At 52.5% G+C, this 12,762-nt stretch overlaps 3 protein-coding genes across 3 annotated transcripts; 1 reads left to right on the top strand and 2 right to left on the bottom strand.

Annotated features, from left to right (window-relative positions):
* Positions 1-1,527: 1,527 nt before the first annotated feature.
* Positions 1,528-3,125, bottom strand: BCR38DRAFT_445890 (uncharacterized protein). Its single transcript, XM_040861053.1, has one exon. The coding sequence runs from the start codon at positions 2,789-2,791 to the stop codon at positions 1,592-1,594; it is 1,200 nt and encodes a 399-aa protein (XP_040711888.1). The 5' UTR covers positions 2,792-3,125; the 3' UTR covers positions 1,528-1,591.
* A 1,077-nt stretch (positions 3,126-4,202) lies between these two features.
* BCR38DRAFT_445889 (uncharacterized protein) lies at positions 4,203-4,929 on the top strand. The gene is made up of 2 exons (XM_040861052.1): positions 4,203-4,361; positions 4,417-4,929. Exon 2 carries the CDS (start codon positions 4,424-4,426, stop codon positions 4,685-4,687), a length of 264 nt encoding a protein of 87 aa, XP_040711887.1. The 5' UTR covers positions 4,203-4,361; positions 4,417-4,423; the 3' UTR covers positions 4,688-4,929.
* A 2,169-nt stretch (positions 4,930-7,098) lies between these two features.
* BCR38DRAFT_351618 (putative salicylate hydroxylase) lies at positions 7,099-8,446 on the bottom strand (the record flags this gene model as incomplete). Its single annotated transcript, XM_040856655.1, has 2 exons — positions 7,099-7,515; positions 7,610-8,446. The coding sequence occupies 2 exons, from the start codon at positions 8,444-8,446 to the stop codon at positions 7,099-7,101; spliced, it is 1,254 nt and encodes a 417-aa protein (XP_040711886.1).
* Between the last annotated feature and the right edge of the window lie 4,316 nt (positions 8,447-12,762).

Here is a 12,762-nt window from a genome sequence, read left to right as displayed (position 1 = left end):
TGACCTTGTTCACTTACTGGTCGAGTCCACGACGCTCTTAGAAGTGTACCATAAGCCCGGTGAGTCGGGTTAACCAAGCAGGACCTCACTATTCGCGTCAGGTTCATGGTTGACGTGGAATCCAGGAACCTGTGACAACACATTACTTACATAGCAGCAACAACACTCAGAATTCATACAATGAGGTAATTCCTCTCATACTATACAAAATTATGGTGGACGACCACCAAGGAAGTACCATAATCATGGCATTAACCCAGATGTTTAGAGCTCCATTTGTATAACAAATCGGACACCCATGGCAGGAATTCTTCTGACACTGGCCAAAGCCCCAATTGCTCCCGAAATCGATACCACATTGAAAGAGTGTGGCGACAGAGCTACTCACCCTGTAGGCTGCGGTCCATGTGATCAAGGCCTTGAAGACCAGACCGGAGCGAATTGCGTGATCCTGTACTATGGCCAAGAGAGGGCATGTGGCAATCTTGCACATGCCTGCGGAGAACTTGTAGATGGTTTGGTAGACTAAGAATAATGGCATGTATATGTGGGTGAGTGATGGATACTTAAGAGTTGGTTAATGAGGAGTAGCCTTACCCTGAGATGCGGGCCTAGTTGAGGCACATCTCTACACGACGGCCCATACTTCTGATAGCAGAAGAATATTTCAATTTTATACATCCTCAGAGACTTCAAAGGCTCGCTGTGGCCTATTAAAAGCGTCTTGTCGAGAGACATGAGACACTTGACCACTTATAAGGCACCGAAAACAAGGTCATGAGTTTACTGGAGCAGGTGAGGAATCTGGGTATGCTCATCGAGTTCCGCATTATCTAGCGCATGTCGCGTTCAAGGAAAATGGGAAGAAGACGTCGGACGTGTTGGCAAAGACGGCGCGCAAATGGGACCAGATTTGGCCGCCGCCCGAAAAGTACAGATCCCATCTCGTGCCTGGCTCACCGCAATGTCTTCATGAAGAGATGGGCAGGGTGGGTACCCGAGGAAACTTCGTGTTTTCCCCATCTGGCCTCAGTGCATATGGATGATTTTGAAGAGGACGCGAAGAATCAAGGTTCTGTGGTCGATCAATCAAGGATCGGGGGAAACCAGAATGGTCTGTGAAGAGGCTGATGACGAGGAAGCGTCAGAAACAATAATGCGTGATGGCCCCATCGACCAGGGAGATTCGACGAATCAAGACGGAAAAGCGCCACAACGGTCAATTTGTGCACCTCTGCGCACCTCTTCGAGATGACGGCGTTGAGGTTGAGGGACAAACATGCCATCTCCCAGAGGAGTGATCCACTGTCTGGTTTTGGCCCTGTGCGCCGCGGTTGATGACATGACAATTCGATTTAATCCTCGGCAAGCAACTGTCAAGCAACTGGATTTGCTATTGTCAGAGTAGAGCGGGTAGTTTTGCTAATGGATATAGCAGCAAACAGGCTCACCACCACTATACTCTTTTCTCATAACACGGCAGAAGCAAATCAACTGTTATGTTTGAAGTTATTGGAAATTCTCTACAACATGCTTTTCTTTATGACCACAGTCTGTAGCTCCCGATCAACAGAACCTCAACTCCGCAATCTTAGATTGCGTCTTTCCAAAGCTTTCTAGCGAGATCCCTGAGCAGAACAAGTTTCTCCCACATACCTTCTTCATTAACTGGCCGATGTCCCCGAGTCGAGCTGGAAAACCCACACTGCGGGCTCACAGCCAGAGTGTCCTGCAATACATCTGCAGCAGGTCGCTCCTGAGACGAGGCAATGACTGCAGCTGCTTCTTCGACTCTCTTAGCCAAGACGTCAATATCCTCCATCACAGCGGTCTTGGTCGACACGACTCCCAAAACAACACTTTTACCCACGGGAACATGCCGTAGGGGCTCAAAGGTTCCCGACCGCTCGTCATCAAATTCGAGGTAAAAGGTCTCATATCCCAACTCGGAGAACAGCCTCTGAGAGATGCGCTCATACGACGCGTCACATAACCCCTTACCGCCCGGCATGTTTCCCTTGCAAAAATGCACACCGATATGTAAATCATCCGGCTTCCCCTCCAAACACGCATTGTGCGCCCTAATATACAAATCCAGCAACTTCTCTGGATCACCGCCATCGGCCTTGCAACCATCCAGGAACATATCCGTCGTCAAGTATAACAGCTGCGGGTCATCAATCTGTATGTTTCTGAGCCCCGCATCATAAAGCTCCCTAATCTCGGCCCGATACGCCTTCGTCAAATCTTCGAAATACTCCTCATCCGATCCATACGCCTCAGCAGTATATGCAGTCCCGGCCCTGAGCTGCAAATGCTGCCATGTAACAGCCGGCAACACCATCTTGCACTCAGCCCACAGCTCCTCCGGCACCGTCGCCTTCAACATGTTCCACGCATCCAGGTATGCAGGCTTTTCCCGGCGAATCTTCCCTGTAGCTACCACCGCAGGCTGGGTCTTGACCCCAATCCCCTGCAAAAATTTAGAGAGGGGCAAGCCCGTCGCGAAACCGTCAGGGACGGGAACAGCCGGGTCGGCTGTCATGCCGGTGAGATTCTCGAACAGCCCGCTGAAAAAAATGGTTCGTTCAAACTCGCCGCTAGTTAAGGGGCGGATTCCGAGAGAAAGCTGCTGTTGGACTGCAGCGCTAATGGAGGCGCGGGTGACTTGCTCCAGGGCGCTGTCTTGGTCCAAGTGGTCGGAGTAGATCGTTCGCGATTCGCGGGCAGAGCGGAGAGCGGCAGGGCGGATGAGAGACCCAATCTGGTCTGCGCGGAAGAGGGGAGCCATTTTGGGTCGTCTAGTGTATCAAGCTTCGGCTTGGGATGGGCAAACTTTCGTGCTTCAGACGTTCAACGCAGCAATAAACCTTCAACCTATGCCAGGATAAAGTTTAAAAGCTTTGACTTTGGATTGGTATTCGACTTATCAACCTGTTATTAGCCTGATGCCAAGGTGAAAAGATCTACTGTGGGGTTCATTCCGTAGATCCAATAACTATGTCCGAGTTGTCCGAGGTGAGGTCCACCGACGTTTGGTTTAGATTAAATATGGCGGATGTTTTATCTAGCAAGGTTTAACCGAGAAATACGCACATGCTTGGATAGACACCGGCAACTGCTCCAATACGTGGGTTTGAGTATCAGTGTATAATTTCTAGCCAGCCTATACAGCAGTAATATTGCCAAATGTCCAACCGCATTGACCACCTTTTTGCATGCACCCCCATTTTGCAGGGAAATCCTACGCCTTAACAACAACACGTCTCTCAATTCACCTCGCAATTACTCCACAGCTACGCACAAAATAGCCAATCCAGTGGAGTGCAATCGAAGATTGTAAGCAGCGAATCGAACGCGCTAAAGAGCATTTCCATTCGCGCTATTCCCAACCGCAGCAGCCCATCGGACGGTGTCAAAGGGACTACCTTATCCTATCACATTCGTCGCAACAATTCGCACCGCGACGCGGCCTCCGGGCAACAGAAGTTGACTCCAGAGCAAAAAGAAGTTATCGTGACTGGGTTCTACACGAAGAACTGTACGGACGCGCTCCTAGTAAGCGTTATATAGCCGACCGTACTGCCGAAATGCTCCTTACCTAAAGGCATAATTATCCACTCAGCTAACACTAGGTAGATCACTTCGTTAGCCGCTATCGACAGATACGTACTAAAATTAGGCGCATCGTAGACGCTAGCCAAGATAGAGCGTCCGATTCGAACGAGATTCGAGACTTCTACACCCTCCTCGAACGCTTACGTACGAAGTACCGTATCAAACCCGACAACAAGTACGATATAGACGAGACAGGTGTCAAAGAGGGGGAATCCAGGCATAGTACGGATATTAACACGTCCAATACACACCGGGTATGTATATCAAAGTCGGACGCTTCGTTGTAGTGCTCCTAGCACCTGGACGATGATCAGTGACACCCGTTCTCCTTGTAACATAGGAACGGGCACTTGTACTTGTAACTGTCACTCTTTCTTCTTCAGTTTAGTATTCGTCAACGGAGATAGACTGAACGCAACTTTGATTCGTACTCGCAGTATCTCTGCCTCGTCATACACCCCTATCTGCGTGTTTTCCGGCAAGCAGAGTAACCAATCGATCGGATACCGGTCCGGACCGGTCCGATATTCCGATATCGATACTGATCGGTAGCACATTTTGTTCATTAGATCGATACCGGTGGCAGTTTGCGCCACCGGTATCGATCGTTCGATCTGACCGGACCGGTTATATGGAGGATTCTGAGGGCATCGTGACTCTTGTTGTTGACCCTGGTTTTATCTAACCTAATACGGTTAGGCGTTGTTTTATGCAGGAAAAGTGAAGATTTTTTATCGGTATGTCTATTATTATGGTCAAAATCAGCTTTTGCAATAAGTACTGTCTATTCGAACTTACTACTAAGATGACGTTACCAACGGTTTCAAGCGCGCCTTCTTCACCTACTTCTTCATTTGCCTCAACACCATCTAGAAGCCAAGATAACCAGCCAGTTGGCTTCCCAGATTATTCTCTTTGGACTTCTGAACGGTGGGCAAGGTATCCAGGTCTTCTAAATGGCCACGATTCCAAAGCAGAGCGCAAATGGTGGTGGAAACACGGTTATCGACTAAAAGACCCTAAAGGTCCACATCAAGGTTGGCCTGTGGAAGCTGCAGCATTATTATGATAAGCTGACGGATCTGGCGTACGCCGCTGCCGTGATCTTCAACCCGACTATGAAAATGAGTGGGTTGCAAGCCATTTTTGATGCTGAACCTATACGCCAAGAGCTGAGTTGATGTCAGGTTACGGCCTGGACCGAAGGCGATAGTACAGAGTGAAGGAGAGAAATAGGCGTGTCCCCCTGGTGGTCACCTGGTGGTCACTGGTGGTCACTTGGTGATGGCAGGTAGGGGTGTCCACAGTAGTTCATTGATCTCTGCCCTCTCTATCTTCCTCCGTCTCGACTCCTTACTTATAGCCAGCCGAGGTTCTCTGTTGGATTCTGGATGTTTGCTTCCGCATGTCTGTGTTCCTCCGACTTCGGCCAATATCTTGGATAGCGGCTCCTTATCTGCAACCAAGCGATTCCCTATCCGCTGCAAACGGCTTCAACAGCTCTCATTCGCCACAAGCGGCTCTCTAGCCGCTACAAACGGCCTCCCGGCTCCTCATTCGCCACAAACGACTTCCTTCCTGGTGGAAGCCGGCCCGCCTCGGATGACACTTGTGGCTCTGACAGTTGACGTGAGCATTATATGGCTAATTTGAGGAAGCGTTGGGAGGTGACTATAAAAATAGGTAAGTATAATATCTAGATAACTGTTCATCTCTAACTGACCCTCGTCTAGGCCCATTCCTGAGACCAACCCTTTAGCTGAAGCTGAGAACCAGCCAGTCCTTACGATGCTTCAACGCCGCAAGCGTTTTTATATGAGCGACGCCGACTCTGAGGTCCTTGATTCGCAAAGTACACAAGATACACAGCCAATAGCAAAGAGAAGGAAAGGAAAGGGCAGAAACACCAAGCCGGTGCCGATTAGGCAGGAAGAATCACAACAAGACGAGCTTGACCTCTACCTGGCAGAACCTATGGTTAACGTGGACCAATATTTAAAGGACCCAGTAGCTTGGTGGCGTGATATTGGCGCAAAACGTTTCACCAAACTGTCTTATATGGCTGTTAACTTCCTTACGATACCTTCAGCGCAAGCAGAAACAGAACGCCAGTTTAACAGCGTAGGAGAGATGGTATCAGCACGAAGATCTCGCCTAAAACGCCACGTTATTGGGGCATCACAATGTATCAGGTCATGGAGTTTAGCAGGCGTTTATCAAGCTGAGTTGCCACTCCATCTGCTTGACAAGGTATCAAACGTTGAATTGGATGGTGAGGTTTCACGCGAATTAGCTAATTGGGCGCAAAACCGTTAAAAATAAACAACTCCGTACAACCGCTATTGATCGATCCGACCTCTATCTGACCGGACCAGTTATATGTGATCGATACCGATCGATACCGGTTGCTTAGTAATCTGTACCGGTACCGATAGGATGAATATGATGTTGATCGATACCGGACCGGTATCGGTATCGGTAAAGAATCATGATCGATATCGATCGATTGGTCACTCTGCCGGCAAGAGGGTCTAGGCATAGGAACCAGAATATCCCTAAGTAGGAATATACCGTGATGAAAAAGGGCTAGAGTAATAAGTTATCGCGAATTGGTAGTTGGATCAGGCTTTCCTCCCCGAGACGAAGCTTAGGGGTGCCGAATATCAACTCCTTATTCTAGACGGCTACCAAACATATATCCATACCGACTTTATATGGAAAGCCTACTATAATAGAGTCGCCGTGCTTCATTTACCCTCATACCACAGTAACGATCTCCAGCCGTACGACGTTGGGCCGTTCTTACCTAAAGACCTGCTATCGCTAGGAGCACAGGGCTTACGCTTCCTACGAGGCTACAACCCTAATTTACAAGCAACGTCATATTTCTGCAGCTCGACTCCAAGCCCAACATGGTTCGCTGGGAAAATTATTAGTCCGCACTTATATTCGATTACATCCACAATGATGTCAAGCTGATCGCAACCCACCTCAGGCGTCTTGAAGTCAATCACGACCTAGCTAGCCATAGCCTTGCTGCTGGCTCGGAAAACCACCAGGCTGGCACGCCGCGAAGCTTTTAGGAGCCTAGGTATACTGTTGAGATTATTTGATCATGGTGAGGGACGAGACACGTGCTGACTACAAGTAACTACTTCGCGTGCGGCGAGCTCGAGATGGACAGTAGCAGACCCCTGTTGCAGTGCTCCCATTGCAACAGAACGCTGCCCAGCACCTGGTAATGTGACGAGGTAAGCAGGCTATCATCTGATTTCCTATGTGGTATCGATTGCTTACTGGAGAGTATAAGCGGGGTAGTTACGTATAGAACATGCCAGCGCCCTCCATGTTTCCACGAGCGTGGCATCCCGTCTCGCAAAGAAATCAGCTCTACGATCAAAATCCGCCCGACGGCATCCAAACACAGCTGAAAGCCAGGTCAAATCACATTACCAATCCTACCCAAACCCCGTTTTCCCTTCACCGGAAGCCATCTGCACACCCCCAAACAACTCTCGACCTCCTAATTAACTCCTCCACCTCCGTCCGCCCACCACTCCAAAGCTCACCCTGCTCCTGCGAAAGCCCAAGCAGCTTCTGCGCTAGCGGCCGATGTACCACATCATACGCCGCCGCCGCCTCCATAATCAAGTCCGCGATCTCAGCATTTGTCGCGTCGCACGATAGCCGGTCGATTAACGGGTTCAGACCATCGCGGAGGAAGGTGGTCACGCCCAGGAAGACTGTAGACAGGGAAGCCGCAAGGTGCGGCGGCATGCCGTGGGCGGCGTCGCCGAAGGTGGTTGTGCAAAGGGAGGCGTTGTAGAAGGGTTCCAATTGCGTTAGGGTGGGGAGGAAGAGGGGTTGGGGCCCGGCAGGGGCGGAAGAGATGAGGAGCTGTAGGAGATTTTAGCCGTTGGGGAAGGAAGGGGATGGGACAAAACTAGGTAGAAAAGGGGGTAGGAAATGTATAGATGGGTGGCACACTTACTTTAAGCAACTTGTCTACTTTCTCATTCCGGCCGGGGAAGTAACCCAGAACGTTCTTCATGGCCAGTGCGCGATCCATGCCCTTCGCTGTATACTCCGGTCTCAAGGCGTACGCTGCAATATTGATAGACTCACCGCCGTCTATGGGGTTCACCTGGACATGCCAGCCCTTGACGCCGAGGAACATGTACATCTTGCTGGCGAATTCGCTTTTCATTTCTTCGGAGAGTTGGGAGGCGGGGACCCTGCCGCGATAGGCAATCGTGCCCGAGTAGTCTGCCGGCTTGTACCTGTCTCCTTCCATGAACCTGCGACAGACCGAGTTCATGCCATCGCAGCCCCAGACAGCGTTCGCCGTCGATGTGGATCCGTCTTGGAAACGCAGCTGCAAAAGCCCGTCCTCCAGCTTCTTCATGTCAACCACCTGTTTGCCATACTTGGTTTCATGTTCAGGAGGCGCGTGTGCGTCGAGTAACTCTAATAGTGCCTGCCTTGGGAGTCTGCCGTATCGTTTCCCCTCCGGAACCTTGGCAGCTTGGATAAGCTGATTCTCATCGCCGCCGTGATAAATGGTTAACCACGCATCGCTCAGAGTGCATCTTTCATGGAGTGCTTTCCCCAAGGCAGGATTTAAAACTTCGGCTGCGCGCAAAGTCTGCGGACCAATGCCGTACCCAAATGAGGGCCGCACCGGGAGTTTATCGGCTTCGTATTGGTCGTAGGCGATGCGGGGATGCTGTATAACGGAGTTGGCGAGCAGCTTGCCGCACGGACCTGAGCCGATTATGGCAATACGGAATTTGCCTTCGGCAGGCGGCTGGTCCGAGGATGAAGTCATATTCTTCTGTGACTGTTGTACGTACTCGCTGTTAGGCTGCAGGTTTATTGCAGACGAGAAAGATCATATGCAAGCCGCCCCAAGGGACTTCGGCACAAAGGCGATGAAATAAAGATCATGCTTCTGATAGACCATGCCGTCATTGATGGTTGTTTGCTCTTGGTGATCTATGCTGGTTGATATGTGGCAACCGGGATGAGATTCGTCTCCCACACGTCACAGGCCGCCTTATCTACAACCCAAGATGACTTGAGCCTAATCCGGCAAAATGCCGATCCACGCCTCTGGATTTGCCAACCAGCAATGTGACGAATCACTTTACATCCTGTCAATTGCCGGCAGTGAAATAGTGTTCCTCGCAAGGAACCAACTCAACCAATTGCGGATTTAGTGAAACTGTGTGCACCCTCGGCGTACGAGGAAAAAGCCGAGAAAAAGATTATTATTATTAAATACGCCGTAGGCTCGAAGCCCCCGGTACCTCTACTAGTACTCCCGTATGTCAAACCGTGCCCTAATGGCTGGACTAAATACATACGCTGCGTCGTCGGTTCGCCCTATTGGCGACTGCGTTGCGTTCACTACCATACTACGTTGGTTCTCAACCTACCAACAAAGTCCCCCCTGAGAAGATCGATGCTATCTGGGCCTTGAAGCTGTCCGACCCGTCCCTAGCAGCCATCTTACAATAGTCCCACTAACTACTGGTTCTCCTGTTGCCGTTGCGAGGTCTCTGCGAGAGTATAGTGGCCGTGGTGCGATGGCGGCCCGTAATCGTTCCCTCGGTCCTTCCAACAGCCCGCAAAAGAGGATTACGTGCTCTGCCGTCTCAGGGGCATCGCCACAGCGGCATAGCGGCGAGTACACGCCAAAAGCCCCTGTCTTGAATAAGAAGGCTGCTAGTCCTATTTTTTCCGTCCTGATCTGGCACAGCGTAGACGCCTCCAGTCGGTTCAGGCCGAAATACTTGCCCCCTTTCGGTATCTGCATCGAAGGGCCCTCCGGTTCCTCAGCGATAGCGCGTCGCTGGCGATCGTGATGCTCTGCTCCGGTGAGCCATCTCTTCCTCCAGTGGTCGAGGAGGGCAGCCGGGACCTCCTTTTCCTCACTCATCCACTCGGAGCCCCGGGCCTCCTTCTCCATAGTGTACCCTGCCGGTCGGAGTAGCTGCGACGCCTGCTTCCTCTTCGCCGGCCTATCCTGCCGGAGTATATGTGACGCTTTAGCGCTCGCGCTGCGAAGCAGATTTCTCTTCCCGCTAAGCCGTAGCCGTTCTTCAAACTTAGCAGCCCGGGCACTAAGATAGAGGTCTAGTGGCGGGATTGCTGCTTCTGCTTCCAGGTGGCGAACCGGCGTCGCTTTGTGGGCACCACAGACTACCCGGAGGCACTCGTTCTGTATCCCCATCAGGCTCTTAGCTGGCCCTGCCGGTTCCTCACTTATAGTATGCCACGCAGTCGCCCCGAAGGCAATCGCGCTACGGATAACCACCGTATATAACAGCCTCGCCCGTATAAGATCGCAGCCCCACGACATATTGACTAGCTTTGTCAGGGCTAGCTTTTGAGTTGCCATTTTTGTTTTAACACGCTCAACATGGGCGTGCCACGTCAGTTTGCGGTCGAACCAGACTCCTAGGAACCTGGCTGAGACTACCGGCGACACTGTGGCGTCCCCAAGGCGAATACTTTGCGGCAAGGGCTCTCGGGCCCTAGTAAAGTGCATTAGCTCACTCTTGTCAGGAGCGAACTCCATCCCGTGCCTCACTGCCCACCGCTGACACGTAGCCCATGCGCTCTCCAACCGGCGGCAGGTCGTGTCTGGATCGGTGCCGACGCTTAGCAGGTTCGTGTCGTCCGCGAACCCGACTACTAAAAGTAGTGGATGCTGCTCCGCTAGCTCCTCGTACAGCGTTGAAATGTATAATATAAACAGTATCGGGGATAGCGGTGACCCCTGGGGGACGCCAGCTCGTAGGGGGATTGGCTCTGACTCCTTGCCATCGAACCGGAGGCGTACCGTTCTATCCTCCACGAAGCTGCGTACCCACTCCTGAACCCACTCCGGGTAGCCTTTCCGGGCTAATATGGAAATCAGCCGTCTGTAATTGACCGTATCGAATGCCCCCTTGATGTCTAGCTGTAGCAGCGAGGCGATGCCCCCGCGTCTCCACGCCGTATAGACCACGTCCTCAACTATACGTATTGCCAGTTCGGTGGACCTCCCAGCGCGGTTACCCATTTGGCCGTTTGGTAGTAGGCCGGCCGCCTCAGCTACTTTGGTGATACGCTGGCTCATCGCCGTCTCTATTACCTTCCCTACCGTGCTAAGCAGGGCAATGGGGCGCCAGCCGCCAGGGGTCTGCTTCTGAGCTGTCGTTTTATTAGGCTTAGGGATAATAACCACCCTCGCTGAGCGGAAGCGCTCCGGGTAGTACCCCAGCCTAAAGCTAGCTGTTGCCAGATCCGCTAGGATCTCCCATAGGGGTTCACCGCAGGCCTTTAGCAGGCCAGTGGGGATCAGGTCGTCGCCGGGAGCCTTCCGAGCAGCCGTTCCTTTGATGATAGACTCGATATCCATTGTGGTCACCTCCCTAGGGACGTTCAGCTCTGGTCTCGTCTGTAATAGGCCGCGATCGAGGTCCGATAGATCTATATACGGGTCTGGGAAGAACCTCTCAGCTAGTAATTTTGCCTTCTCATCATGTGTACGTGCTGTAAGCGTGTCGCCGGCGTCCCTCCGGAGATCTGGCAAGCCGTGGGCCTCAGGGGGGGCCCAGCTCCGTAGCCTAGCCCACCTCTGCAGTGCCCACAGGCTTTTGTGATCCTTCGCCGTCCCCTCGAGCTTCTCGTGCCAGCTACGCGTCTGCGCTTCGCTGATTTCGAGCCGTTGTTTTTGGCCGGCTCTTGTATATTCGTCCCAGTTGGTCTGCGACCTTGCCTGGAGGTAGTCCCGCCGTCGTCTCTTCGTCTCAGCGCAAGCCTTGCTAACCTGCGGGCACCACCACGGGACCCCAGCGCCTCGGCCAACGGTGCGTCTCGGGACCGCCACGTCGGCGATCTCTTGGAGGTTCCGGATAACCCAGTCAACAGCCTGGTCCAACTCCGTTATCGTCTCAACCGGCAAATAATTCATAAATCTCTGGCTTGATTCGGCTACGATGAGCCACTTATCCGCCATCGCCCAGTTCCACCCTTCGACACTGCGGCGGCCCTCCTTGACTGCTTCCCCGTTGGATATTACCCTAATCACTTGCGCTCTGTGGTCTGAGCCCTCTAGGCCCGGGTCCCCATCGTAATCAATCCTAGCCCCTTTCGTCACCCAGGCTAGGTCGATAGTTGAGTCTCGTTGTTTGTGCCTTTGCCGTGTGATTTCCCCGAACGGCGTAACGAGCTCTAATCGCCAGCGTCGCGCAAACTCCACTACGTTGTCGCTGCCCCGTGACGACCGTCCGTGGACGTCCCACAGCGGGTGATGTGTATTGAAGTCCCCTACGAGGACCTGTGTCCCCTCCGGCGCCCCATTAGGGAGGTCTTGGAGCGGGCTGACCCAGCGGCTCCCGGTTTGGTTTGGTGAATAGATAGACCAGATTGTAAGGGCGTCCGGGCCTGCCCCGAACGTAATACTGCTCCAGTCCATCCCGGTACGGGGTCGCAACGTAGCCACGTCGTATCGTTTATGGACGTATAGCGCAGCTCTGCCGCTGCTGTACACTACTTCGTACCTGGACGACTTCGGGCAATAAATCGCCTTCGTCCGCCGGTTGATCCATGGCTCTTGAACCGCTATTATATCATAGTCACCCCCCTTATCCAGCGCTAGCGTTGCGTTCGCCTTTGAATCTGCGATATTCCAGTAGAGAATAGAGACTACCATTAAGCTGTCGATGGTATATCTTCGTTCGTACGTCCCTTAGTGAGGAAGCTACGCATTGCTGACGCAGACCGTTCGGTTCGCTCCTGCTCCACTCGCGATCCGCCCAGGGGGCGGCCCCGGGGTCGTACAACTGTAAACCCGTCGCTGGTCAATGAGCTAGGTGGTGTGAGCCTGCCCTCACTAGATAACCCGTCCGAGTAGCTGCGGACCTCAAATTGTCGGGGGCGGTGAGCGTACGCCTCGCGTACGCGTAGCCGCTGCTGTTCTGCCGTAGGGCAGTCCCTGTCCCACGCCGTGTGCTTCCCTTTGCAGTTCACACAACGTTTTTTGCCGCTAGGTGCCTTCTCGGGGCAGTCTTTTTCACCCCCTGGGTGTGCCGTTGCAGCGCAGACGCCGCAACGCGCCGTCTTCTTGCAGTGTTTCGCGATATGGCCGTATTC

The sequence above is a fragment of the Pseudomassariella vexata genome (genome assembly GCF_002105095.1).
Source record: "Pseudomassariella vexata strain CBS 129021 chromosome Unknown BCR38scaffold_14, whole genome shotgun sequence".
Taxonomy (NCBI): domain Eukaryota; kingdom Fungi; phylum Ascomycota; class Sordariomycetes; order Amphisphaeriales; family Pseudomassariaceae; genus Pseudomassariella; species Pseudomassariella vexata.
Note: the sequence above shows the minus strand (reverse complement) of the source record. Positions and strands in the feature narration are given on the sequence as shown.

Bases quoted from the DNA above. Each gene is read 5' to 3' on its own strand.
- BCR38DRAFT_445890 (XM_040861053.1), bottom strand. From the start codon at position 2,791: ATGGCTCCCCTCTTCCGCGCAGACCAGATTGGGTCTCTCATCCGCCCT.
- BCR38DRAFT_445889 (XM_040861052.1), top strand. From the start codon at position 4,424: ATGACGTTACCAACGGTTTCAAGCGCGCCTTCTTCACCTACTTCTTCA.